This window comes from Aotus nancymaae, unplaced genomic scaffold (genome assembly GCF_030222135.1).
Source record: "Aotus nancymaae isolate 86718 unplaced genomic scaffold, 86718_ANA_hifiasm-v0.15.2.pri h1tg000030l, whole genome shotgun sequence".
Lineage (NCBI taxonomy): Eukaryota > Metazoa > Chordata > Mammalia > Primates > Aotidae > Aotus > Aotus nancymaae.
In genome coordinates this window covers 1,474,149-1,501,664 of record NW_026988443.1, presented here as the reverse complement: position 1 = coordinate 1,501,664, position 27,516 = coordinate 1,474,149, and the positions used below count along the sequence as shown (strand labels likewise).

At 42.8% G+C, this 27,516-nt stretch overlaps 1 protein-coding gene across 1 annotated transcript; it reads left to right on the top strand.

Annotated features, from left to right (window-relative positions):
* Window positions 1-6,602: 6,602 nt before the first annotated feature.
* Window positions 6,603-25,307, top strand: DNAJA2 (DnaJ heat shock protein family (Hsp40) member A2). Its single transcript, XM_012473553.3, has 9 exons — window positions 6,603-6,749; window positions 8,265-8,324; window positions 8,634-8,857; window positions 12,011-12,091; window positions 12,476-12,609; window positions 15,666-15,862; window positions 21,748-21,892; window positions 22,022-22,149; window positions 23,542-25,307. Exons 1-9 carry the CDS (start codon window positions 6,672-6,674, stop codon window positions 23,731-23,733), a joined length of 1,239 nt encoding a protein of 412 aa, XP_012328976.3. The 5' UTR covers window positions 6,603-6,671; the 3' UTR covers window positions 23,734-25,307.
* The last annotated feature ends 2,209 nt before the right edge of the window (window positions 25,308-27,516 follow it).

Here is a 27,516-nt window from a genome sequence, read left to right as displayed (position 1 = left end):
AGAAACTCCAACTCTGTCTTCTTGGGCCTTTTATAGAGACTTTACTGGACAGGCATGATTGACAACTATATAAAAATGTGACAGGACAAAAAGGTATGATCTAATATTAACAGACTGAATGGGGAAACCTAGCAAGGGCTGTATGCTTAGATTCCTCATGGCCTCTGTGCAGCACTCCCTTCTTGAGGATATGGGGTAGGACACCTTCAGAAATGGGAGTCTCATGACCTACAATCAGACAAGCTAGGTCAGAGAATTTCTTCTCTTCTTAATCAAAATTTTTTTTTAAAGATAGGGCCTCACTCTGTCACCCAGGATGGAGGGCAGTGGCATAATCATAGCTCACTGTAACTGGACTCCTGGGCTTAAGCAATCCTCCAGCTTCAGCCTCTGGAATAGCTAGGATAACAGGTGCACACCACAACACCCAGCTAATTTTTTCTTTCTTCTTCTTTTTTTTAAGAGATAAGATCTCAGGGTCTTCCCGCAGCCCGAGATGCCGAAAGGAAAGAAGGCCCAGGGGAAGAAGATGGCTCCGGCCCCTGCTGTCGTCAAGAAGCAGGAGGCCAAGAAAGTGGCGAATCCCGTGTTGGAGAAAAGGCCGAAGAATTTTGGCATTGGACAGGACATCCAACCGAAAAGAGACCTGACCCGGTTCGTGAAATGGCCCCACCGTATCAGGTTGCAGCGGCAGAGAGCCATCCTTTATAAGAGGCTGAAAGTGCCTCCTGCCATTAACCAGTTCACCCAGGCCCTGGACCGCCAAACAGCTATTGAGCTGCTAAAGCTAGCCCAGAAGTATTGGCCTGAAACGCAACAAGAGAAGCAGCAGAGGCTGTTGGCCCGGGCCGAGAAGAAAGCTGCTGACAAAGGGGACATCCCCACTAAGAGACCTCCTGTCCTGCGGGCAGGAGTTAACACCATCACTGCCTTGGTGGAGAACAAGAAGGCTCAGCTGGTGGTGACTGCCCATGACACGGATCCCATTGAGCTGGTTGTCTTCTTGCCTGCCCTGTGTCGGAAAATGGGAGTCCCTTACTGTATTATCAAGGGGAAGGCAAGACTGGGACGTCTAGTCCACAGGAAGACCTGCACCACTGTCACATTCACCCAGGTTAATGCAGAAGACAAAGGCGCTTTGGCTAAGCTGGTGGAAGCTATCAGGACAAATTACAGTGAGAGATATGATGAGATCCGCCGCCAATGGGGTGGCAACATCCTGGGTCCCAAGTCTGTGGCTCGCATTGCCAAGCCTCGAAAAAACAAAGGCTGAAGAACTTGAAACTGAATGGGGTGAAATGTACATTGTAGAGTTTTCTGGAAATAAAAATAATTTAAACGATAAAAAAAAAAAGAGAGAGAGAGATAAGATCTCAGGCTGGGCAGGTGACTCACACCTGTAATCCCAGCACTTTGGGAGGGGGAGGTGGGTAGATCACTTGAGGTCAGGAGACCAGCCTGGCCAACATAGTGAAACTCCATCTCTACTAGAAATGCAAAAATTTGCCAAGCATGGTGGTGCACGCCTATAGTTTCAACTACTCGGGAGGCTGAGGCAGGAGAATTTAACCTGGGAGGCAGAGACTGCCGTGAGCTAAGATCTTGCCACTGCACTCCAGTCTGGGCAACAGAGTGAGACTCTGCCTCAAAGCAAAAAAAACCACAAAAACAAAAACAAGATCTGCAACATATGGCTGGGCGTGGTGGCTCACACCTGTAATCTAAGCACTTTGGAGGCCAAGGTGGGCGGATCACCTGAGGTCAGGAGTTCAAGACCAGCCTGATCAACATGGTGAAACCCTGTCTTTATAAAAATAAATAAATAAATAAAATAAAATAAAATAAAATCTGCAACATAGCCTCAAGCGATCCTCCCACCTTGGCCTCTCGAAGTGCTGGGATTACAGGTGTGAGCCACCACTGCCCAGCCCCAGCTAATTTAAAAAAAAATTTGTAGAGATGGGTCTTACTATGTTGTCCAGGCAAACTGAATTTCTTTATGGCCAGCTCCAAGACAGAAAGGTGATATTAGAGTATATTTTAGTTTCTGTGGCCTCCCTTGGAGAGAAATAACAACGGCTATGGAAGTCATGAACCAGGAACCGTGGAAAAAGCATTTAGCACTATAAATACATATATTTATAGTGATGAGATGTGTGTGTGTGTATATACATATATATGTGGAGAATATAGTATAATTCATATTATCACAAAGGACGTATCTTCTCCACTATTTTTCGCCACACTAATTGTTATATGGCTAAATTTACTGAGTCAATTTCTCTGCTTACTACACCAATGCAATTATATAAGCAAACTGAACCTTTAGAAAATGCTAATTAATAAGGCAGGGTTTCACATGACAGGGTTTGAAAGGACAGCAGTGGGGCTAGAAATACTACATACAGGCCAGGCGCAGTGGCTCACGCCTGTAATCCCAGCACTTTGGGAGGCTGAGGCAGGTGGATCATAAGGTCAGGAGTTCGAGACCAGCCTGGCCAACATGGTGAAACTCTGCCTCTACTAAAAATACAAAGAAAAATTAGCCGGCATGGTGGCAGACACCTGTAGTCCCAGCTACTCGGGATGCTGAGGCAGGAGAACTGCTTGAACCCAGGAGGCGGAGGTTGCAGTGAGCTGAGATCACACCACTGCACTCCAACCTGACCGACAGAGTGAGATTCTGTCTCAAAAAAACAAAAAAAAACCTCACATATAACTGTGCTGCCCCATCACTGAATAATCTGCTTTAAGCACTGAAAGAAATTCAGAGATTATTCAGTGATCCAAGGCCCACAATTGTTTCTTCCCAAAGGACCAACAATCATCAAATTATGTGGTCCTGACACCCTCATAACAAGAACATCAGCACCTTCTTCTATATCCACCAAAATATTTTAACCTGCATCACTTACTCTATACATTCAAAACTAGTTAAAGGCAGAAAGCAAAACTACTTTCTGAACTGCCTGAAAGATATATCTGGGGTTGTCTAAGTAATGGATTACACAGTTCTCAATTACCTTTGAAGAGTATGAATGGCCTTCAAAAATACTACAGTTCCTATACCCCCTTCCCTAGTCCATATCCATCTCCTGCCCACCCCAACCCCTCACAGTTACACAAGAATACCAAATCAAAGTAAAGGAATTGAACACAGATATAAGCCTGGCAGAAATCTGAAATCACTGCCACCTCAAACTTTAGATCATTGCAGCAGTCAGGTGCACTGTGACTCAGCATTTTATAGTGACTGAGACATGAAATGAGATAAAGGTCCTTTCCCTTCTTAGCATTGGCTAAATATAAGCTAAAATAAATAAGCTATCTCAAAAGTGGCTGAAACAGTGCTCACACTGACACAGGTTTATCTCAGTCTGTGATTCTTGGGAGGAGAGCCTATGTCAGTTTAAGCACACAAAGCAGTTCCGAAATAACTCAAGCTACAAAATTAGCAAATAATGCTGACTACAATTAATACTCAGAAATGGAGAAAATATTGCAAATAAATGAAAATCAAATTCAAAAATAGTTACTGTGGTTTCTGGTCTAGTCAAAAATGAGAACAAAAGAGGGAATTTACCCAGCTACTCTTTGTTACAATATCAGAAGCTAAAATGGAATCAAGTGAGAATTTTTCCCCCGGCAAAAAAAAAAACTGAGTAAAACTGAAACAAATAGGAAACTCCAGCTCTTTTAAACTGTTTATGGGCAGAAGGAAAATAAGATTTAAAAATAAATTAATATGAAGGTTGCAATAAAGGCAGGTTTTCAGTTCATATTCTCACGTGGAACAGGAACTAACAGAGAAATGAGATGAAAGAAAATAATAACTGACAAACAAGGAGATCTGGGAAGATGAGGCCATGAAAAGGGACGGCGGGCATTCCACATAGGTAATGGAGGAGGAAGTCAGGGAATCCCAGTAGAAAAGCCAGAAATTTAAATGAGTAAAGACAATGTAAGCAAATGGGCCAAAAACAATAGTTAATACTTAATTGGTTTTAGCTTCTAAGTAATTTTTTTTTTTAAGATGGGGTTTCACCATGATGGCCAGGCTGGTCTTGAACTCCTGACCTCAGGTGATCTACCCACCTCAGCCTCCCAAAGTGTTAGGATTACAGGCATGAGCCACCGCTCCCGGCCCTAAGTAATTTTTTAAATTTTTAATTATTTATTATTATTTTGAGACAGGGCCTCACTCTGTCACCAAAGCTGATCTTAGCTCACTGCAACCTCCACCTTCCGGGCTCAGGGGATTCTCCCACCTCAGCCTCCTGAGTAGCTGAGACTATAGGCATGTGCCACCATCCTCGACTAATTTTTGTATTTTTAGTAGAGATGAGTCTCACCATGTTGGCCAGGCTGGTCTCCAACTCCTGACCTCAAGTGATCCATCTGCCTCAGCCTCCCAAAGTCCTGGGATTACAAGCATGAGCCACTGCACCCAGCCCTAAGTAATCACAATGTATTAACTCTTTTAAACCAATGATGTAAAAAATAATAAGCCCAATCTTACACCTGAGGAAGCAGCCTCAGAAAAGTTAAGTAACTTGCTGAAGGTCACATTATTCCTAAATGGCAGAGTCAGACTACCGACCCACACAATCTAACATCGCCATAACTTTACTCCCTCTCTTATGAACATGTCAAAATGCGAAAAGTAGAGAACTGGATTTCACAGCCATGCATAAGAGAAGGATGACATCAGCATTTACACAGCAACAGCATCCAAGAGGCGATGGCTTAGGCCTGTAATCCCAGCATTTTGAGAGGCCAAGGTGGGTGGATCATTTGAGGTCAGGAGTTGGAGACCAGCCTGGTCAACATGGTGAAAACCTGCCTCTACTAAAAATACAAAAATTGGGCATGGTGGCTCACACCTGTAATCCAAGCACTTTGGAGGCCAAGGTGGGTGGATCACCTGAGGTAAGGAGTTCAAAACCAGCCTGACCAACGTGGTGAAACCCCTTCTTAAAAAAATAAATAAATAAAAAATAAAAATACAAAAATTAGCTGGGCATGGTGGTGGGTACCTGTAATCCCAGCTACTGGGGAGGCAGAGGTGGGAGAATCACTTGAACCCAGGAGGTGGAGGTAGCAGTGAGCCGGGATCACGCCATTGTACTCTAGCCTAGGCAACAGAGCAAGACTCTGTCGCAACAAAAAAAAAAAAAGGAAAAGAAAAAAAAGAGTTCAAGATCCTACCACAATATTGCACATTTTTTGTACCACAAAAGGTACAAACCAAGGGTGGTGGGAACTCGAATAAGACAGCAGTGTTCACCAGTGTCCAGTCAAGGAAGACTTCACAGAGGGCACAGGATTTCAGATGGGATTTAAGGAAAAGGGTTTAATGACTTCTTGCTGACTACTACTCAGGGTTTTCAGGCTAAATTTCAAAGTCCTTGGCATGGCATTCAGGCCTTTCACAACTAGGTCAAGGGGAACACCAAGGAAGAAACATCATCCTGAGTGAGAAGCTTATGCTGAAGTCTTTGCTAACACTTCAGGTTCCAAGCGATCAGAAAATCTTACTTTTCTGTCTCCATAAGCCGTAAATCGGTTGAAGCCAGGCACTTCTGTAACACTCCTCTCCCCGGACCAGGCCTCTGTACATCATAGCACGTGGTAGATGCACAGCATACTTTTTCTCAGTGAAACTAAAGCAAATGTAAATCAAGTCACTTGGTGTCCAGACTTGCCTTACACCATCTAAACCTCTGGTGTTAGCTAATTTTAAAGCTATCAAGAGGCTTAAACACGTGGTCCAGATGCAACATGTGGACCTTGGTTTGGACCTGGATGCCACAAACCAATTGTAAAAGGACATAAGATCATTAGAGATGGACTGGGAATTACATTAAGGAATTGTTAATTTCATTAGATGAGATGATGTTGTTTTGCCTTTAAAAGTCATCTCTTAGATATTAAATATATACACTTAGGGTATTTATGAATGAAATGGTTTCCCTTAAAACACTGAAGATGAGATGTATGGGGGGCGAACGAAACAAAATTGGTAAAATGTAGTTAACGGCACTATGGGGCATAATATACTGCTTTTGCTGAATGTTTCAGATTCCATAATATAAAACACAACATACAAACACACCCACACGACTCCCAGTTTTCTTCATCGTAAGTCCCGAGGGAGCCAGACCCAGGGGGTTCACCGGCGATCCCGATTCTGAGAACGACCTCTGCGCGCCGGGCGAGCCTCCTCTGGGAGCCAGGGCCCATTTTCTTTCTCGATGGACTCGAAGTTAACGAAGCTGAGACGCAGGCCTGTTAATCCCCTCAGCGCCTAGTGCCAGATTGAACACGCGACCTCGCAATCATGGCATTTGGGAGGAAGTTGAATTCCTGGAGTGCATCGTGCAAAGTTAAATTTTCTACGTTGGCCCCGCTGGAGGCCTGCACCGAAGGAGAAAGGCGCACCCAACCCACTATTCACCACCAGGACCCCAATGGCCGCGCCCCGGGCGCTCGGGGGCGGGTTCCAGGCAGCGACGTCACGGCGCACCGTACGCCGGGTCAAAGTTCAGCCCCGCCCCCGCTTCCCCCTCGCTGTCTCCCTCGGCCTGCGCGGCTGTCGACGCTGCTTGTGGGCCCGGCTCCGCTCCGTCTGCTCCGCCACCTTCTCCTTGACCGCTGCCCGGCTGGCCGCCATGGCGAATGTGGCTGACACGAAGCTGTACGATATCCTGGGCGTCCCGCCCGGCGCCAGCGAGAACGAGCTGAAGAAGGTATCCGCGAGCGGGCCGGCCGGGCGGGTGTGAGGGGCACGGGGCCTGCGCGGCAGGGGATATCTTCAGTCAGGCCGCGCTACTGGGCGGCCCGCGAGCCGGTGCTGGCAGTGACTGGCCCAGGCTGGGTATCGGCGGCGGCGGCGGGACAGGACTCGCCGCGAGCCGCGCACTCCGGCCTCGGCTGACCTTGGGCCGCCGGCCCCGCCCGCCCGCAGATGCAGCAAATAAAACTCACTCCTGCGCAAACACGACGGGAGTCCTTCCTTCCTCCCTCCTCGGGAGAGCGCCGGGCCCGGGCTCCCTCAGGAGGCAGCAGCCCTTTCGGCCCTCCGCGTCGAGGTCACCATCCCGGACAAACAGGTTGGACCGAGGCGTTCAGCGCATCCCGGTCCTTGGGGGGAAGCTGTCCGCGCCGCCGCCGTCGGCTCCGGGTCTGGGGCTCTGCGGGGCGGGGTGGCCGGGAGGTCGAGGCCGCCCCCACCGGGCGCTTAGGGCAGGTGGGGATGTTTCCTGGGTGCCGCGGCCGCCGGCTGCGGGAGCTCCTCCCTCTCTTCCTTCCTCGCCTGTTGACCCGGAGGTAGCGTGGGTCTGTGTTTGGATGCATTGTTCTGTGGGCAGGTCATACTAATGTCCTGTACTTGCTTAGGAATAAACTGTGGTCCCAGCCAAACGCCTGAGTGTACAGTAAACATAAATAGAAGGCCTTATTATCACTGTTTGCAATGCTGCGATATCTTTCATCTCAGGATTTCAAAGCACACGAGGCATTTAATTAAGCTCCACAGCATCCTCACCAGGCTAAGAGCATCCTGATTTGTAAGCCGAGAAAAATGAGAATGCTCCTCTGGCAGTTAAACGAGTACAGTGGACTTCCTGTTACCTTACCGGAAATGCTAGTCTGTATTATATAATTCACGAGCCTCCGTGAATGAAGATTTGTAGGCTGTAGGACCCAAACACCTCATTGAGAGTGTGTGCAACTTTACCACTACCGAAGTCACTGTAAACTCCAGTTAAACACCACATGGAAATAAAACACCTAAAGACACTACCTAGTACCACCTTGGCTTTTTCCTGATGTTACAGTTAGAAGGAAGGCATGAGCCATCGTGAGCAGGGATTCTTATTTTAGCTTGATTTGTAGTAATGTAGTCCGTAAGGCTTAACGGTCATTTATCTCGAATTTATTAGAGTCGTCTTGCTCTGGTTACTTGGCCATCGAAAGACACTTGACAATAGAGAAAATATGGATTTAGCGTTTTGTTTTTCCATGTGGCATTGCTTCATTGCTTCATCTGGTTTTCACTTCACTGTAACCTATTTTCAAGTATAGCTGTCTACTTGGTTATATTACATTAGTGAGTAAACAGTATCGAAAGAAAGTGCCAAGGAATCCTACAAATAGAAAATATTTTTGGAAGGTTAGTTCTCAGAAAAGCGGATATTAAGTTATCACAAGACTTTAAACTGGTGTTTGGTTGTAACCTTTTTTGTTTTTATCCATTTTCAAAGGCATACAGAAAGTTAGCCAAGGAATACCATCCTGATAAGAATCCAAATGCAGGAGACAAAGTAAGTTATTTGCAACTTTTTTATTCTGGGGGGTTTTAGTTTAACTTAAATTGCCCTCCTTGGAAAAGGGAATGTTGCAAGAAAAAAAATCCAACTGTGCCCACATAGCCACATTTTCATAATGTCAAGAGTATTTTAGTTTTAGAATAAGAGTACTAGCATTCTAAGGAGTGGTGGTTGGTAAATAGAACCATAATCAAGTCAAAGGTAACTTGTCCCTTTTATTAGAATTAAATGGATTCTTGATTCCTGTAGCCTATCCCCACTCTTCTACTTGAAAATGCAATTATTTTTATTTTTTCTTTATAGTTTAAAGAAATAAGTTTTGCATATGAAGTACTATCAAATCCTGAGAAGCGTGAATTATATGACAGATACGGAGAGCAAGGTCTTCGGGAAGGCAGCGGTGGAGGTGGTGGCATGGATGATATTTTCTCTCACATTTTTGGTGGGGGATTGTTCGGCTTCATGGGCAATCAGAGTAGAAGTCGAAATGGCAGAAGAAGAGGAGAGGACATGATGCATCCACTCAAGTGAATATCTTCTTTTCTTGTTTTAAAAAATTAAGTACTTTTTGTCAAGTGGGATAATGACTCAGTAGAAGAAAAAAGTCTCAGAATGTTCTGTCCTTCATTAGAAAAACTTCCATTTGCCTTGTCTTTTTTTTTTTGAGACATCTTGCTCTGTTGCCGGAGTGCAGTGGTGCAATCTTGGCTCACTGCAACCTCTGCTCCTGGGTTCAAGCAATTCTCCAGCCTCAGCCTCCCGAGTAACTGGGACTACAGGCGTGTGCCACCACGCCCAGCTAATTTTTTGTATTTTTAGTGGAGACGGGTTTCACCGTGTTAGCCAGGATGATCTCGATCTTGTGATCCACCTGCCTTGGCCTCCCAAAGTACTGGGATTACAGGCGTGAGCCACTGCGCCCGGCTGTCTTGTCTTCTTTTGGTGACTAAATTGAATTTGATTATCTGAATGTTTCTATTTTGCTACAGCTCTTAAAAGGATGGTTGATGTTTTTTAATGAGTAGGAAGGTGGTTTTATGTGGTTCTGAGGCTGCTTGTTATTATAGGACTTAAAATTTCAAGTGTAAAGATCTTTTTTTTAAATGGAGTCTCACTCTGTTACTCAGGCTGGAGTGCAGTGGCGTGATCTTGGCTCACTGCAACTTCCCAGGTTCAAGCACTTCTGCCTCAGCCTCTCAAGTAGCTGGGATTATAGGTACCTGTCACCACGCCCAGCTGATTTTATAATTTTTAGTAGAGATGGGGTTTTGCCATGTTGGCCAGGCTGGTCTTGAACTCCTAACCTCAGGTGATCTGCCCACCTTGGCCTCCCAAAGTGCTGGAATTACAGGCATGAGCCACTCCACCCATCCTATTTTCTTTGAAGTATATGAATATTCCAAGTTACCTTTTATTTAGAAACTAAAAATGAGTGACTGTCTGTCTATTTTATGTACACGTTAGAGTCACTCATTACTTGATCCTCAATGTGAACTCTCCTAAGTTGGTTTCCATGGTGCTTGCTGGCTTCCAGCCTGACATTAACCTGCCAACACATGAATGGTGCCTGACCTTGATCTTAGACTGTGAATCCACAAGCCCTCTCCAATGTGAAAATAACTGTTTCACTTTGCAAAATCTGGAAGGTCTTTTTCTCCTGTTCGTTTTTTTTTATGGATCAATAAATGATTTTATTAGCAAATGCCAGTGGCTGAAGTTCAAGTGCTTATTTAAACTATTTCATAATATCCTAGTTTATATATTTGAGTAAGTTAGAGAAAGTCATATTATTGGTTAACTTGAGTCTCATTGAATCCTTAAATTTGAAAGAATTTACTCTCAGAAATTAACATTTGGATATCATTCCTATGGTAATACTTGCATAGTGCAGGTTAATTTGTTTATTTTTTTCTTTAATATAAAAATAGTCTAAAGAGCAAATAGGATAAAGAGAGTGCTCTCTGTACCTTATAGTTCTTCATGTTTAAAAAAATTTTATGCTATACAATAAATAGTTTTCTGCTGTCTTAACAATTACAATTTTCCTGTTATTACAAATACTATGTTTATAATACTGCATTCTATGATATAACCATTTACCTTTTATATAGGGTATTACCACATTTTTTTCTGTAATAGATAGTGCTGTTATGAGTATCTTTATGTGCAGCTTTGTTTCTCCTTGGCAGAGATTCCCAGGCAGGCATGAGTGTTTTGAGACTGATAAATACAACTAAATTGCCTTGCAGAGGGATTGTGCCAGTTTAGGCCCCACTAGTAGAGAGTGCCAACCTTGCCAAAGCGTAACCTGCATTTTTCCTTCCTTGGCCTTCTTTGTTGAAATGTGTATTTTTTTCTGGCTGAGGATAGTGAGGATAGTGGTTGTGCATACCAATTGTAATTTAATATGTAGGGGAAGAAAGACCAATTTTCTTTACATGATTTGGTTAAAGGTTCTTACACAGAGTATAAAAGATGCAGCAAGCATTTTTGTCTAAGGCTCAGGTGTAGATAGGTCATTATTTGACAGTGTCATTGGTAATGTTTTGTCCATATGTGTGATATTCTTATCCTACCTACAATAGTTTAAGTTTCTGAAAGTAATAATTTTGAGAAAGTTGGAATATCACAAAATAGTATAGATGCTTTGTAAAATACTTGTAACTATTTTTTTGTTCCTCTAACCCCCAGGATTTTAAAGTAAATATAAGAGGTTGACCGTCCCTAATCTGAAATCTGAAATGCTCCAAAATCTGAAACTTGTTGAGCACCAACCTGATGCCACAAGTAGAAAACGCCACACATAAGTCCTTGTCTCACTCTGTCTCCCAGCCTGGAGTACAGTGGTGCGATCTCGGCTCACTGCAGCCTCAACCTCTCAGGCTCAAGCAATTCCCATGCCTCAGCCTCTTGGGTAGCTGGGACTTTAGACATGCCACTACGGCTGGCTAATTGTTTTTTATTTTTTGGTAAAGACAAGGTTTCTTTATGTTGCTCAGGCTGGTCTTGAACTCCTGGGCTCAAGCAATCCTTCCTCCTCAGTCTCCCAGAATGCTGGGATTATAGGCATGAGCCACTGCACCTGGCATGAAAAACTATTCCTTTCTGTCATACAATAGGTAGGGCCACTTTTATTTTTTTAAGACATATGCCATCTCAGTGACTTCCTTAAGCTGAAATGTAAGTTTGTAGCCTTTCTAAATTGTCCATGGAGGAATCAGGGACTCTGGAGCCAGATATCTATATAATCGTGGGCAAGTTTCTTGACCATTCTATGCCTCAGCTTTATCACATAAAATGGGAATAATAATTGTACCTCTTCTGAAGGGTTTTTATTAGGAGTTAGGTGGAGGGCTTATGCCTGAGAACAGAAGGTTTTGCTATTTGAGTTTGTGAAGTCATCAGCTTTATCAGAAATTCCACCACAGCAAATTGTTGTCCTGATGCTGTAGGTTCTGGCTTTGAGTATCGTATATATACTGTCTGTAGACGTAAAATATTTCTGTTAATTTGAGCCATAAAGTAAAACCTCAGTTGAATTGATTTAATGTGAGATTATGAGGTGTTTTTGCATTATGTTTTAAAAGTTGATGGTGAATTTGCTGTATTAGCTCTTATTTGTATCTTGTATTTAACAAAATGTGGCAAAATTTGGTTGAACCCAATTATTTTCTTTCCAGAGTATCATTAGAAGATCTGTATAATGGCAAGACAACCAAACTACAACTTAGCAAGAATGTACTCTGTAGTGCATGCAGTGGGTAAGTGTGTCCTCTGGTTTATTAGGTACGTTTTGTCTGTTCTTCCAGTATCACACTGAATGTCTGTACCAGGTAAAAATTATTATGATTTAAAACTTACGGCTGGGCTCAGTGGCTTACACCTGCAATCCCAGCACTTTGGGAGGCCAGGGTGAGTGGATCACTTGAGGTAGGAGGAGGCAGAGGTTGCTGTGAACCAAGATCACGCCACTGTACTCCATCTCAATAAATAAATCTTAGCAGGATGGTTTCTGATACTTCTAAAAGTCAATTTAAATACAAGTTATTGGGTTTGGAGATGAAGGTAAAAGCAGTTTCTATGTGTCATGACTTATTGGAGTGATCTGTGGACAAAAACCTAATGTATTTTTGTGCTTGCTTTAGCCAAGGCGGAAAGTCTGGAGCTGTCCAGAAGTGTAGTGCTTGTCGAGGTCGAGGTGTGCGCATCATGATCAGACAGCTGGCTCCAGGAATGGTACAACAGATGCAGTCTGTGTGCTCTGATTGTAATGGAGAAGGTATGTGTCCTGGTACTTCTCTGCTTTTTTGTTGGACTGGATTGAGAATGCAGATATTCGAGAGGTTTACAATTTTTTATTTCAAAGGGAATTTTTATTCATCTTATTAAAAAAAAAAGCAACAGGAGACCGGATATGTTAGCTCATTCCTGTAATTCCAGCACTTTGGGAGACAAGAGGTGGATTGCTTGAGCCTAGGAGTTCGAGGCCAGCTTGGGCACCATAGTGAGACCTCGTTACTATAGGAAAAAAAGTGTAGAAAAATATGTAATGAGGGGCTCAGGGCATGTCTGTGGTCCCAGCTGCTTGGGAGGCTGAGGCAGGATCGCTTGAGCCTAGGAGTTTGAGGGAGCAGTGAGCTGTGATCATGCCAGTGCACTGCAGTCTGGGTGACAGAACAAGACTTTGATGCAAAAAATAAAGTGCGAAAGTAATTACTTCATTATGCTTAAGCCCAGTGAACATAGAGAAACAGTAGATTTGTATTGTGTTAGTGAAAGGTGACCCTAATTTCGAAGAGAGGTGCAAGATGATTATTTGTCCCTTTTCTATTTCCTTCTTTATCAAATATAACCTTTTATTACTCTCTGTAGAAATGACCACCATGGGAAGACTATCTCCTTTATCAGATAGAACTTTTTAAACTACAAAGGGACAAATCATCAAATAATAAGTAACTAAACAAGTAATTGTTTAGTTATTCTGATAAGTTGAAGATTTTACTGTAAGCTTTAGTTAGCTTTTCGGGATTGATCTTGAGATTGAAGCTGTCCTTACAAAAGTAAATATTTTAGACTTTGTAAGCCAAATAGTTTTTGTCACAATTGCTCATCTCTGACCTTTTAGTGCTTTTATAGCCACAGACAAATGGGTGTGACTGTGTTCTGATTAAAATTTTGTTTAGGTCAGGTGAAGTGACTCAGCTCTAATCCCAGCACTTTGAGAGGCTGTGGTGGATGGATCACAAGATGAGGAGTTTGAGACCAGCCTGGTCAATATGGTGAAACCCTGTCTCTACTAAAGATACAAGAAATTAGCCGGGCTTGGTGGCGGGTGCCTGTAATCCCAGCTACTCAGGAGGCTGAGGCAGGAGAATTGCTTGAACCCAGGAGGCGGAGGTTTCGGTGAGCCGAGATTGCACCATTGCACTCCAGCCTGGGCGACGGGGAAACTCCATCTCAAAAAAAAAAAAAAAGAAAAATCTTATCTGTAAAAACAAATAGCTTCCCCCACCCTCACCTTTCTAGAGCAGTGCTATCCAATATAATTTTTTCCATATTGTGATGATGGAAATGTTCAGTATCTGCACTGTCCAGTACAGTAGCCACTAATCACCACTTCACCTGTGACTACTGCATACTTCACATGTGGCTAGTGTGACTGGGGAACTATTTTAAATTTGAATTAATTTAAACATAAACTTAAGTAGCTACAGGTAGATAGTGGCTACAATATTAGGCAGTACAGTACAGTTCAAGAGTATCCTTTTCCAAATTGTTCTTGGAAGTGATGAGATAATTATGAGAAGCTACATATGATATTCCCTTCCTGCAGAATCTTGGCATTTTACTTTATTTTTAAAAATTATTATTTTTGGAGATATGATCTTGTCACCTGGGCTAGAGTGCAGTGGCACACTCTTGGCCGGAACCTCCAGTGCCCTACGCTCAAGCAATCTTCTGACCTCAGCACTCCCCAACCCCCAAGTAGCTGAGACCACAGCTGCTTGCCATCATGCCCAGCTAATTTTTGTATTTTTTGTAGAAATGGGGTTTTGCCATTTTGCCCAGGCTGGTCTTGAACTCCTGGGCTCAAGTGATCCTCCTGCCTCAGCCTCCCAAAGTGCTGGGATTACAGGTGTTAGCCACCATTCTTGGTCTCATTTTATCTTATTAAAATTGCTAACAACTCCTGCTATCAAGAAACGAAAGTTTGAGACTCGAGAAATAAAGTAAAGAATTTTAAAAAAGAAAAAAAGAAACGTAAGTTGACTGAAATCTTTTCCCATGTACCACTACCTTTCTCTGAGACAGTCTCGCTCTGTCTCCCAGGCTGAAGTGGAGTAGCACAATCTCAGCTCACCACAGTCTCCGCCTCCCGGGATCAAGTGATTCTCCTGCCTCAGCCTCCTGAGTAGCTGGGATTATAGGCACACACCACCACGCCTGGCTAATTTTTGTATTTTTAGTGAAGACACGGTTTTGCCATGTTGGCCAACGTGGTCTCAAAACTCCTGACCTCAGGCGATCTGCCCACTTCCATCTCCTAAAGGGCTGGGTACAGGTGTGAGCCACCATGCCCGGCCACCATTACCATTTTGAAGAACTGATGTTTTGAAGAACATAAGTACTGTTACAGAAACAGTCCCTATATAATCAGTTATACATATCTTTCTAAGCCTTCAAATGTGTCAGTAATTGGCCATTAGAAAGTGACACAATTTTTTCACACTATGTAAAATGACAGTTTTGCTTTTTTATACCATAATCAAATATTTCAGAAGAATATGTAGAAGAGAAAAGCTATGTTGCCCTAAACATGGTATGGATACATTACATTCTGAAATAGTGTGTAGCTGAGTCCCTCAGGCAATCTGCAGTAGTAAGATGTAAGTTTTTGTTATTCAGAATAGTGCTTTTATGTTTTGTTTTATTTTGAGACATGGTCTTACACTCACCCAGACTGGGGTGCATTGGCATGATTATAACTCACTGCAGCCTCAGACTCCAGTACTCCTCCCTCCTCAGCCTCCTGAGTAACCAGGATTACAGGCGTACACTACCGTGCCCGGCTAATTTTTTTTTATTTGTAGTAGAGGCAAGGTCTCACTGTTGCCAGGCTGGTCTCAGATCCTGAGCTCAAGTGATCCTACCAACCTGACCTCGCAAAATGTTGGGATTACAGGCTTGAGCCACTATGCTCAGCCTCAGAATGCTGCTTTGAATAAAAATTTAGGTAGCGATTAAAAGAAGTTCAGAAAGTATATTTAAATAGTAAGGATATTAAAAGTACAGTATAATACTGTTGCTAAAAGTTTGAATGACTTCTCTTTCCAGGAGAGGTAATTAATGAAAAAGACCGCTGTAAAAAATGTGAAGGGAAGAAGGTGATTAAAGAAGTCAAGATTCTTGAAGTCCACGTAGACAAAGGCATGAAACATGGACAGAGAATTACATTCACTGGGGAAGCAGACCAGGCCCCAGGAGTGGAACCAGGAGACATTGTTCTGTTGCTACAGGAGAAGGAACATGAGGTGATTTTACTTTTTTTTAGTTTGTTTTGGTTTTGTATTTTGTTTTATTCAGAAGTACTTCTTGCTTGTGAGAAATAGGTTAGATCTGTTTGGAGTCCCTGGAGTAACAGTGCACACTGGTGAAGTTAAGGAAGTCATGACCAACTTCCTAAGACTGGCTTGTGTAAGAAAGACTAACAAGGCAGGCACGGTTAGAAGCACTGTAGGAGTCAGTTTTAGTCCTGGTTTAGTCTTTTTTTTTTTTTTTACTACCCAGGCTGGAGTGCAGTAGCACGATGTCTGTTCACTGCAGCCTCCGCCTCCCAGGTTCAAGCGATTCTCCTCTGGCTTGGTCATTGACTAGCACTGAAACCGTAGGTAATCTTACTGTCTCAATTTCTTTGTTTATGAAAATAAGGGCATTGGACAATCTCGGCTCACTGCAATCTCCACCTCCTGGGTTCAAGCAATTCTCCTGTCTCAGCCTCCCTAGTAGCTGGGACTACAGGCGCACACCACCACGCCCAGCTAATTTTTGTATTTTTTAGTAGAGACAGGGTTTCACCATGTTGGCCAGGATAGTCTCAGTCTCTTGACCTCATGATCCGCCTGCCTCGGCCTCCCAAAGTGCTGGGATTACAGGCGTGAGCCACCGCACCCAGCCAATAACATTTTTTTAGACGTTTCTGAAGAATGTGGTCTCTAGTGTATGTTTTTAGGGGTTTTGTTTTTGAGACAGGGTCTTGCTCAGTCACCCAGGTTGGACAGCGGCATGATCTGGGATCACTACAATCTTCACCTCTGGGCCCAAGTGATCCTCCCATCTCAGCCTCCTGAATAGCTGGGACAACTGGCGCACCACCATGCCTTGCCATATTGCCCAGGCTAGTCTTGAACTCCTCAGCTCAAGCCATCCTCCTGCCTTGACCTTCCAAAGTGCTGAGATTACAGGCATGAGCCACCATGCCAGGCCTAGTGTATGTTTTGATTTTAACATTGCACCTGTATATTTTTAATGTCCATATAGTATACTGTAGACCTTACTCATAAAAATTATATCTGGGACTATTTATGAAAAACCCTTTCAGTAATCATCTAAATTCTTGAATGTTAGAAGCACTTGACAGGACTCTGGTTTTGTACTTGATCACATTTACTTAAGCTTTCCTCTGAAAGTCTTTACATCACAGGTTAACCACCTTTTTAGTTTGCCCTGAAATTTTCTCCTATGCATAAACCCAATGAACATGGAGAAATGGTAAATTTGTATTATGTTCAGTGATAGGTTACTCTTTTTTTTTTTTTTTTGAGGCGGAGTCTCTGTCACCCAGGCTGGAGTGCGGTGATGCGATCTCAGCTCACTGCAACCTCTGCCTCCCGGGTTCAAGCAGTTCTCCACCTCAGCGTCCCAAACAGCTGGGATTACAGGCGCCTGCCACCATGCCCAACTAATTTTTTTTTGTATTTTTAGTAGAGACAGAGTTTCACCATCTTGGCCAGGTTGTTCTTAAAGTCCTGACCTCGTGATCCACCTGCCTCGGCCTCTCAAAGTGCTGGAATTACAGGCGAGTCACTGCACCCGGCCTACTCTTTTTAATTCTAAAAAGATGGGCAGGTTGGGTGTGATGGCTCATATATGTAATCCCAGCACTTTGGGAGGCCGAGGCAGGTGGATCACGAGGTCAGGAGTTCAAGACCAGCCTGGCCAAGACTATGAAACCCCGTTTCTACTAAAAATACAAAAATTAGCCGGGTGTGGTGGCCGGCGCCTGTAATTCTAGCTAATAGGGAGGCTGAGGCGGATAATTGCTTGAACCTGGGAGGAGGAGGTTGCAGTGAGCCAAGGTTGTACCATTGCACTCCAGCCTGAGTGATAGAGCAAGATTCCATCTCAAAAAAAAAAGATGGGTAAACTGATTATTTGTCCCTTTATTTATTTATTTATTAAGATGGAGTTTTGCTCTTGTTGCCCAGGCTGGAGTGCAGTGGCGCGATCTCAGCTCATTGCAACCTCTACCTCCCGGGTTCAAGCAATTCTCCTGTCTCAACCTCCTGAGTAGCTGGGATTACAGGCATCCGCTACCACACCCAGCTAGTTTTTGGCATTTTTAGTAGAGACAAGGTTTCACCACGTTGGCCAACTTGGTTCTTGAACTCCTGACCTCAGGTGATCCACCCACCCCAGCCTCCCAAAGTATTGGGATTACAGGCATGAGCCACTGCGCCTGACCTTATTTGTTCCTTTATAATTTACAGGTTTTGTTTTCTGTGGTGGTCATTTCTCCAAATAGAGTAAATTTTAAAAATCACTGTAAGACTCCAGTAGAGAACAACAAAGCCGTATTGAGGTGCAGATTTTAGGAATTTGGTTGTAATCCCTCACAAGGTCAGGCTTGATCTCCTGGACAATCAGGGTGTGCTAGTCAGCTTTCATGACTCAGCAAAGTTACAAATTATGTATTTTGGTTTTTTATGGAAATTGTCAACTCTACAAATAGCAGAGGTCTCCTAGGTTGCCAAAAAATAAGAGTAGTTTTTAGAATTTTGCTTTTGGGTCTTGTAGGATCAAGTATTTACAAGATTTCCTATTTGTTGACATTTTAGCTGCTTCCTTGTTCATTCAGTCTTGCTGCTATGCACACCACCATACCAGGAATATGAGGGAGAAAAATAACAAGACAGCTAAGTAATTGGTAATTCCGCTTGGATGTAGGTTATGTAGGTTAGACTGTATTGTAAAATGGTACAAACAATGCCTGGGCATTTTCTTTGAGATGAAGTCTCACTCTGTTGCTCAGGCTGGAGTGCAATGGTGCGATTTCAGCTCACTGCAACCTCTGCCTCCTGGGTTCAAGCGATTCTCCTGCCTCAGCCTCTCGAGTAGCTGGGATTAAAGGCACCTGCCACCACATCCAGCTAATATTTGTATTTTTAGTAGAGGTGGGATTTCACTCTGTTGGCCAGGCTGGTCTGGAACTCCTGACCTTTGATCTGCCCACATCAGCCTCCCAAAGTGCTGGGAGCCACCACGCTGCCTGGGCATTTTCATTGATAGAATCTTTGAAGTAGTTTGGAGTTCGTTGTCAAATGATGTTTGGCAGTGCAGTAGCATGATAGTGAGGAAGTGAAGAAGGGATGGTTATTTGCAGAGAAAAGATTATTCTTTTGGTTTCGGGCATGTCAAACTGAAGGTAAAACCTTTTTTACCTCTACATTTAGTTTTTAATGTTGCTACCTAATTAAATTGGGTTTTTAAAAGTGTATCATTGGATTTGGAGGCAAAGGACTTAAAGTCTGGTCCCCATTTACTAGCTTCAACTTCTCTGGACTTTTCAGATATTAAAGAGTCAAATGAGATTATGAATAAGCTTCTTTCTTAGGGCTGTGGGGAGGTGTTGGGAAGTAAATCATCTCTTAAAATTGTTGGCAGCAATGGAATTGGCAAGGAATTTTCAACAGAAGGCAGGTGTAACTGGTTGTCTAAGGTAGAAAATACAAGGTGGTAAATGGAAATTTGTCTTAGTTCTTTCTTGGGAGTGCTGTATCATCTGTAGTCACTGTCTTGCCATGTCACTTAGTAGTATGACTGTTTGTGTGTCTCAGTGGTCTGGTTACCATAGTGCATTTATACAGCACAAAACCACAGAACCTGGTGATGTTAGTCACGCCTCTATAATCTGTACTTTTGTTATTCAGAAATTGTAACTTTTAAATGTTTTATGTTCTAGTGCTTGCACTTTTTTTGTTGTTGTTATGATGTATTTATTTATTTATTTTTGGCCAGATCTTACAGTGAGAACACTCTGGCATTCTTGCTTGTTTATTCTGTTTAAACTTTTAACATCAAATTGTTTAGCTTACCCCCCTCCACAGCAACAATCATTCTGATAATCATTTTTTATTGAAATCGCTTTCAGTTGAACTCTCCTGTATAAGAACATAATATGTATCTCTTCTTGAGACAGTCTTGTCCTGTCGCCCAGGCTGGAGTGCAGTGGCACAATTATATTTTTAGTAGAGACAGGATTTCACCATGTTGGCCAGGCTGGTCTCAAACTCTGACCTCAAGTGATCTGTCTGCCTCAGCCTCCCAAAGTGCTGGGATTATAAGCATGAGCCACCATGCCCAGCCCCTACTTAATTTTCATTTATTTATGGACAGTCTCACTCTATCACCCTAGGCTGGAGTGCAGTGGCATGATCTCCAGTCACTGCAGCCTCTGCCTCCTGGGTTCAAAGTGTTGGGATTACAGGCGTGAGCCACCACACCCGGCCCTGGTCCCTACTTCTAATATGACTTTAACAAAGGATATTTGGTAAGATGATTCTTGGAACACTGGCATTCTATAGGATACTTAGCATTTTATTTTAAATTTATTATTTTTAAGATACAGGGTCTCCTTTTGTCACCCAGGCTGGAGTACAGTGGCTCAATCATTAATGAGGAGGGACTACCACTGCAGCCTCCACTCTGGACTCAAGGGACAGTCCTGCCTCAGCTGGCCTATTTTATGTTTTAATTTTTTTTGTCTCCCTATGTTGCATTTGACCTGGCATCCCAAAGCTCTGACTCTATACTTAGCTTTTGTTTATTTATTTATTTATTTTGAGACGGAGTCTTGCTCTATTGCCCAGGCTGGATAGAGTGCAGTGGCGCAGTCTCTGCTCACTGCAGCCTCTACCTCCTGGGTTCAAGTGATTGAGTAGCTGGGACTACAGGAGGCTAATTTTTGTATTTTTAGTAGAAACGGGGTTTCACCATATTGGCCAGGCTAGTCTCAACTCCTGACCTGACCTCAGGTGATCCACCTGCCTTGGCCTCCCACAGTGCTGGGATTACACGTGTGAGCCACCGCCTGACCTACTTAGCAATTTTAATGCGTTGAAAAGTCCTGCATTAAGGAAACTATTGGTCCCATTGTGAGGAACACTTGAATAAATGTGCATAGGTAATATACACTCTTGGATCTCAAACTTTAGCCTACACTATAATTGCCTGGAGGGCTTGTTAGGACTACGGATTGCTGGGCCCTCCCTTCCTTGTTTCTGGCAGGAATGGAGTGGGGCCCAAGAATCTGTTTTCCTAACAAGTTTCCTGAAGCTACTGGTGTAGAACCACACTCAGAGAATCATTGGTTAAGGTAATAGTTTAACTTTGTTTAATGGGTAAATGTAAGGGAATAACATAGGAAAATAACCTGTCTACCAGATTTTCTATAAGTGAACCAGCCAGGATTGTTCTTTACAAGAAGAGCGACCATTTGTAAAATCTAAGCAAAAATTGCAGGTTGGGCATGTGAAATTGGATGTATTTTTCCTACACATTGAAGGCTCGGAAACATTCTTTGTGCTTATTCTCAATACCTTTTGCATTACCTAGTTCATAGGCTTTTAGTGTAATATTGAATGAGCCAAGTTTTGCATTTTAGTGAGGTATGAGGCTTGTTGGTACATGCGTGAAGCATGGAATTGAGCCCCTTGACTTTGCTGGCTGGGTGTTACTGGTTGAGGTTTTTTATGTTAACCTTGGACCCTCCCACCTGGGGAACACTCAAGATGAGCCTGTTCTGCAGAAGCCTTCTGGGCTTTCTGTACCTTTTTGCCCAGAGGCAGAGTCCAAAAGTGGACCATAATTGCACCTGGCCCTATTTTGGGAGCCTCAGGTCTGTTGCTTTTATATATGCCATTGTTTACCAGTTTCAATACACCTTCCTCATGGAAGTTTCTCACATACTACTTGGGAATAGCTAGCTTTCCTAATATAAGTTTAGGGCACTAGGGACAGTGGCACTTTTGTTTTGCAGTGAGTGGTAGAAATAAGGTTTTGAAATTAAGTCAAGGAACGTAATGCCACAGGGTATAGCTCCATAATTTTTGGAAAACTGTGTTTCTTTTGTGCTTTATAGGTATTTCAGAGAGATGGGAATGATTTGCATATGACATATAAAATAGGACTTGTTGAAGCTCTGTGTGGATTTCAGTTCACATTTAAGCACCTTGATGGCCGTCAGATTGTGGTGAAATACCCCCCTGGCAAAGTAATTGAACCAGGTAAATTTGATTTTGTCTGATTCTGGTTTTCAGGTGTTCTTACAATTTGTAATTTTTTATACTGCATAACTCAAAAAATTGTACACTTCTTTTGGGTAAAATTATTAATCATTTCCTCTTAAATAATAGGATGTGTTCGGGTAGTTCGAGGTGAAGGGATGCCGCAGTATCGTAATCCCTTTGAAAAAGGTGATCTTTACATAAAGTTTGATGTGCAGTTTCCTGAAAACAACTGGATCAACCCAGACAAGCTTTCTGTAAGTGTTCTTTAAATGAAGCACAGTTGACTTCAAGTTTGGGGCTTTCTTTGTTCTTTTTGGTTTTTTTTTGAGATAGGGTCTCTGTCGCCCAGGCTGGGGTACAGTGGTATGATCATAGCTCACTGCAGCCTTGATCTCCTGGGCCCAAGCAGTCCTCTCACCTCAGCCCCCTGAGTAACTGGACTATGGTTAAAAAAATTTTTTTTGAGACATAGTCTCACTCTGTCATCCAAGCTGGAATGCATTGGTGCAATCTTGGCTCACTGTACCATCTGCCTCCAAGGTTCAAGCGATTCTCATGCTTTAGCCATCAAGTAGCTGGGATTACAGGCATGAGCCACCATGCCTGGCAAGTTTCTTTCTGTTTAAGAGGGTCCCTCTGTTGCCCAGGCTAGCATGTTAAAACTTTTTATAGAGGTGGATTCTTGCTATTTTGTCCAGACTGGTCTCAAGCTCCTGGCCTCAAGCATTCCTCCTGCCTTCTGAAGTGCTGGGATTGCAGTCGTGAGCCATTGCACCCAGCTAACTTCAAGTTTCTTAATAGTCATGTTACTGTCAGTTTTAAAGTATGTTTGTGTGATTGGTAGTCTTTCCTAGTTGTTAGGAAATGGGGAATTGCTGGTGTAAATGTTGATGGGCCAAGCAGGGAATTGTAGAGAAGTAGAGCAGACTGGTGTGGGCAGTGGTAAGGACTAGCACTACCTGGAGAGATCAGATTCCTCACCTGCAGAGGGCAGGATCACTACCTACTTTGAGTCAGCTGATGTCTGTGCTGGATGCAGGAAGGCATATCTTTTCTAATTTTTAAGTATTGGTAACTAATGATTTTCTTTTTTTTTTTTTAATTCACCTTCTACGTTGGTAGTTTTTTATTATTATTACTTTTTAAAGCAATACATGGGTTGCATAAAAGATGTCTGCAGATTTGGCCTGTGGGTGATGAGTTTGTGATCTCTGACTTAGAGTTCAAAGTCCAGTCCACTTTCCTTTTTTTAATTTTTTTTTTTTTTTTTTGCAATGGAGTCTCGCTCTGTCACCCAGGCTAGAGTGCAGTGGTACGATCTTGGCTCACTGCAACCTCCACCTCCTGGGTTCAAACAATTCTCCTGCCTCAACTGCCCAAGTAGCTGGGATTACAGGCATCCACCACCATGTCTGGCTAATTTTTTGTATTTTTAGTAGAGACAAGGTTTATGTTGTCCAGGCTGGTCTTGAACTCCTAACCTCAGGTGATCCACCCGCCTCAGCCTCCCAGAGTGTTGGGATTACAGGCATGAGCCACAGCGCCGGGCCCTTTTTTTAACTCTTAAAGAAACACACTGGATTGTATCCAAAGGAAAGTTGATGAAAATATTACAACCCACCTGGTTTTTGTTTGTTTTAATGAAGGAACTAGAAGATCTTCTGCCATCTAGACCAGAAGTTCCTAACGTAATTGGAGAAACAGAGGAGGTAGAGCTTCAGGAATTTGATAGCACTCGAGGCTCAGGAGGTGGTCAGAGGCGTGAAGCCTATAATGATAGCTCTGATGAAGAAAGCAGCAGCCATCATGGACCTGGAGTGCAGTGTGCCCATCAGTAAACTTGGCAGACAAATTGCACAGGTGGATTTTCTTTCCACATTTGCCTGATTTGTTCTCAGCGATCCAGCTGGAGTGTCTTATCAATCCAGATGAACTGAGGGACATCTGTTGGTCTACGTGTAACTTTTAAAATTGGTATAGTATCTACAGAGTGTATAATTTAAACTAACCACAAGGCTTTACATCTTCATTTCGACTGTTCCATAGCAGAATAAAGCACTTGAAAGGAAACAAGACTCCCTTTCACACATGGATTATAACTTTCAATCCTGGTATCTGTGCTTGATTTTTATCAGTTTTGTGTAGATTTTTATGTTTCATATTTTAAATTTAAATCCCACATTGTAAAGTTTGTACAATTTGTCCTAAAGCTTTGTGTTTGGCTGCACCTGCATAAGCTGCTACAAATAGAATAAAGAATTTCATAGCCTGTATCTATCATTTTAGATGCATGGAAAAAATGGGCTTTGCACACAGTGGGTTTGGAGCTGACTGGGAACAATGGAAAAAATTACATTAGCTGTGGTTGTAAAGGTTTTTTGTTTTTGTTTTTTTTTCGTTTTTTTTTTTTTTTTTTTTTTACCATCTTGTGAAAGGTTTCTGAAACTCGATAATAAAAAGCAGTTGGTGTAAATTATTCTTTTGTGTCACATTTTTAGAAGGAAAAACATAATGTATCCTTAGTACTGGTTCTTAAACAGTCCATAAAAACCCATTGGCCTGAAGCTTATGTCTCAGGCCCATGCCCATCTTACAGTTTTGAAAGGCAAAAGGCTGGTAGAGACCGTCTTCAATGGCAGCAGCAATGCTTTGTAGAGGCCAGGGTGTCTGAGTGCTGTAACTCCCGAGCACTGGGCTAACCCAACCTCTGTATCTTCCCCACCACCACCCCCTTAAAAAAATAAGGTTAACAGCAAATGTATAGTAAAACCATGTCTGCATACAACCTGTTCAAATGCTCTGTCTTCATTAAATGTAAAAGTAAAAGATGCTTTGTCTCCATTAAGTTGAATGTTTGAAATTGGGGAAGCCATTGATTATTTTTTTGATTTTCTATAATGTTTTATAGAAAAGTAGGATGCTTAGGCTGGTATGAAGAAATTCAGGTAAAACTGATGAAAAGGATGTTGTGTTTCTCTTTCCATCATCTGGTTTTTACCATTTCACTCTCAGTAGGTATTTTTAGAACACACTTATTTGAGGGAAGAGACATCAGATGCACATTTTACATTTGTAAAGGAACATATGGGAAAACTGAAAACTAAAAATTTTAAATGTATTAAATACCATCCGTGAGCCTAAATCTAGTATTTGTAGTTTATTTCTAGGTCTGCTAGAATCTGAATGAAAAAAGGTGGTGTGCTGACACCAGTCAAGGCCTGTGAGGTTTAAATTACTGACCTATCCACTCTACCTCCATTGTACAAAAAATATTTTACAACAAGCCTGGGCAAGATTCAACAGTATAGTAGTTTTGTATCCAAGGTTACTTCCCTACAACCACTTTAAACATAAGAAATGCGGTGGCAATATCAAGTTTGTAGCCTTTGCAATAAAGGTTTATAAAACAGTTGTTCAGTGTAGTCTGTCTCATTTCTACCCAAGTGTTTTGACTATAGGCAAGAAAACTATTTGGAAGAGAGTTCTGTTAAAATGTGTTATTTTGCCAGGCGCAGTGGCTCACGCCTGTAATCCCAGCACTTTGGGAGGCTGAGGCAGGCAGATCATGAGGTCAGGAGATCGAGACCATCCTGGCTAAGATGATGAAACCCTGTCTCCACTAAACAGCTGGGACACATTCTGAGAAGTTCATGGTTAGGCGGTTTCATCATGCAAACATAAGAGTGTACTTGCATGAACCTAGGTGATGTAGCTGACTATACACCTATTTGGTATAGTGTATTGCTCCTAGACTACAAACTTGCACAGCTTGTTAATGTAGGCAGTTGTAACACAATGGTAAACAGTTTTCTGTTTACCTTTTGGTACAGTAAAAGTACCTTGTAAGAGAAAAGGGCAGGGTGTGGTGGCTCACACCTGTAATCCCAGCACTTTAGGAGGCCAAGGTAGGTGGATTACCTGAGGTCAGGAGTTCAAGACCAGCCTGGCTAACGTGGAGAAACCCTGTCTCTACTAAAAATACAAAAATTAGCTGGGTATGGTAGCACACGCCTGTAATCCCAGCTACTTGGGAGGCTGAGGCAGGAGAATCACTTGAACCTGAGAGGTGGAGGTTGCAGTGAGCTGAGATCGCACTACTGCACTCCAGCCTGGGTGACAAGAGTGACACTCTGTCTCAAAAACAAGAAAGATAAAAAATGGTACACTTTTATAGGGCTCTGAAAATGAATAAAGTTGGCAGGACTGGAAGTCCTGATCCGGTTGAGTCAGTGATTGAATGTGAGGCCTAGGCCATTACTATAGAGATTATAAGTATGTACACTTAGGGTACACTAAATTTGTAAAACCTTTTTCTTCAATAATAAATAATTGAGGCTGGGCATAGTGGCTCATGTTTGAGCCTAGGAGTTCAAGACCAGCTTGGGAAACATGGAGATCCCATCTCATAATTTTTTTAAAATAAGTAGCTGGAGTTTAATCACCAAGAGATGGCATGTAATCTAATATTTACTCCAAAAATCTAGCGAGACTGAAAAAAAAAAAAAAAAAAAAACTTGAAGACTTGGCCGGGCACAATGGCTCATGCCTGTAATCCCAGCACTTTGGGAGGCCAAGGTGGGCGGATCACCTAAAGTCAGGAGTTTGAGACCAGCCTGACCAACATGGTAAAACCCTGTCTTGAAAAAAAAACATTTAAAGACTTTCGGAATGCAGTGGGACTCTTTTGGCTTACTGCAATCTCTGCCTCCCGGGTTCAAGCAATTCTCATGCCTCAGCCTCCTGATTAGCTGGAACTACAGATAGTTGCCACTATGCTTGGCTAATTTTTTTTTTATTTATTTTTAGTAGAGATGGGGTTTCACCGTGTTGGCCAGGATGGTCTTGAACTCCAGACCTCAGGTTATCCACCCGCCTCAGCCTCCCAAAGTGATGGTATTACAGGCATGAGCCACTGTGCTCAGCCATCAAAAGTCTTATAATTAATCTTCAGTTGCAAGAGATTTGGTAAGATTAGGACGCCCACATCACCTGGCACAGACTTTTAGAGAACATTTTAAGTACAGTTGGTTGTTATTAATTTTCAAAAGTTCAGTTAAATCTCTGGTAAAAGTGAAACAAAAGCCAGTGCCACTGAGTCAAGCTAAAGATGTTGGAAAACGTGACTTCCCAGCTATAGGAAGAAAAGAACCTGAGAACACTTATACCAGCGATGGGTTGAGACCCTTCAGTGATGAAGCTTACCATTCTACGTGTGAATAGGTATCCCCTCCCATAAACTACAAATAGTGTACAAATCATTTTTTTCTGTTAGGAAGGCAATACGTGATCATTGAAAAAAACAGAACCATTGACTTTAAAAAATTCATCTCCCCCCATCCAAATCACATGCTCATGAGACTACCAAAGCAAAGTTGTTTTTTGGTTTTTTTTCTTGAGACCGAGTTTCACTTTGTTGCCCAGGCTGGAGTGCAGTGGTACAATCTTGGCTCATTGCAACCTCCGCCTCCTGGGTTCAAGTGAGTCTCCTGCCTCAGCCTCCTAAGTCGCTGGGACTACAGGTATGCACCACCATGCCCGGCTAAAGTTTTGTATTTTTGTAGAGGCGGGTTTTCGCCTCGCTGGCCAGGCTGGTCTTGAACTCCTGACCTTGAGTGATCTGC

Coding starts and splice junctions, on each gene's coding strand:
- DNAJA2 (XM_012473553.3), top strand. CDS start 6,672: ATGGCGAATGTGGCTGACACGAAGCTGTACGATATCCTGGGCGTCCCG. Junction 8,325..8,633: donor ATCCAAATGCAGGAGACAAA/GTAAGTTATTTG, acceptor TTTTCTTTATAG/TTTAAAGAAATAAGTTTTGC. Junction 12,092..12,475: donor CTCTGTAGTGCATGCAGTGG/GTAAGTGTGTCC, acceptor TGCTTGCTTTAG/CCAAGGCGGAAAGTCTGGAG.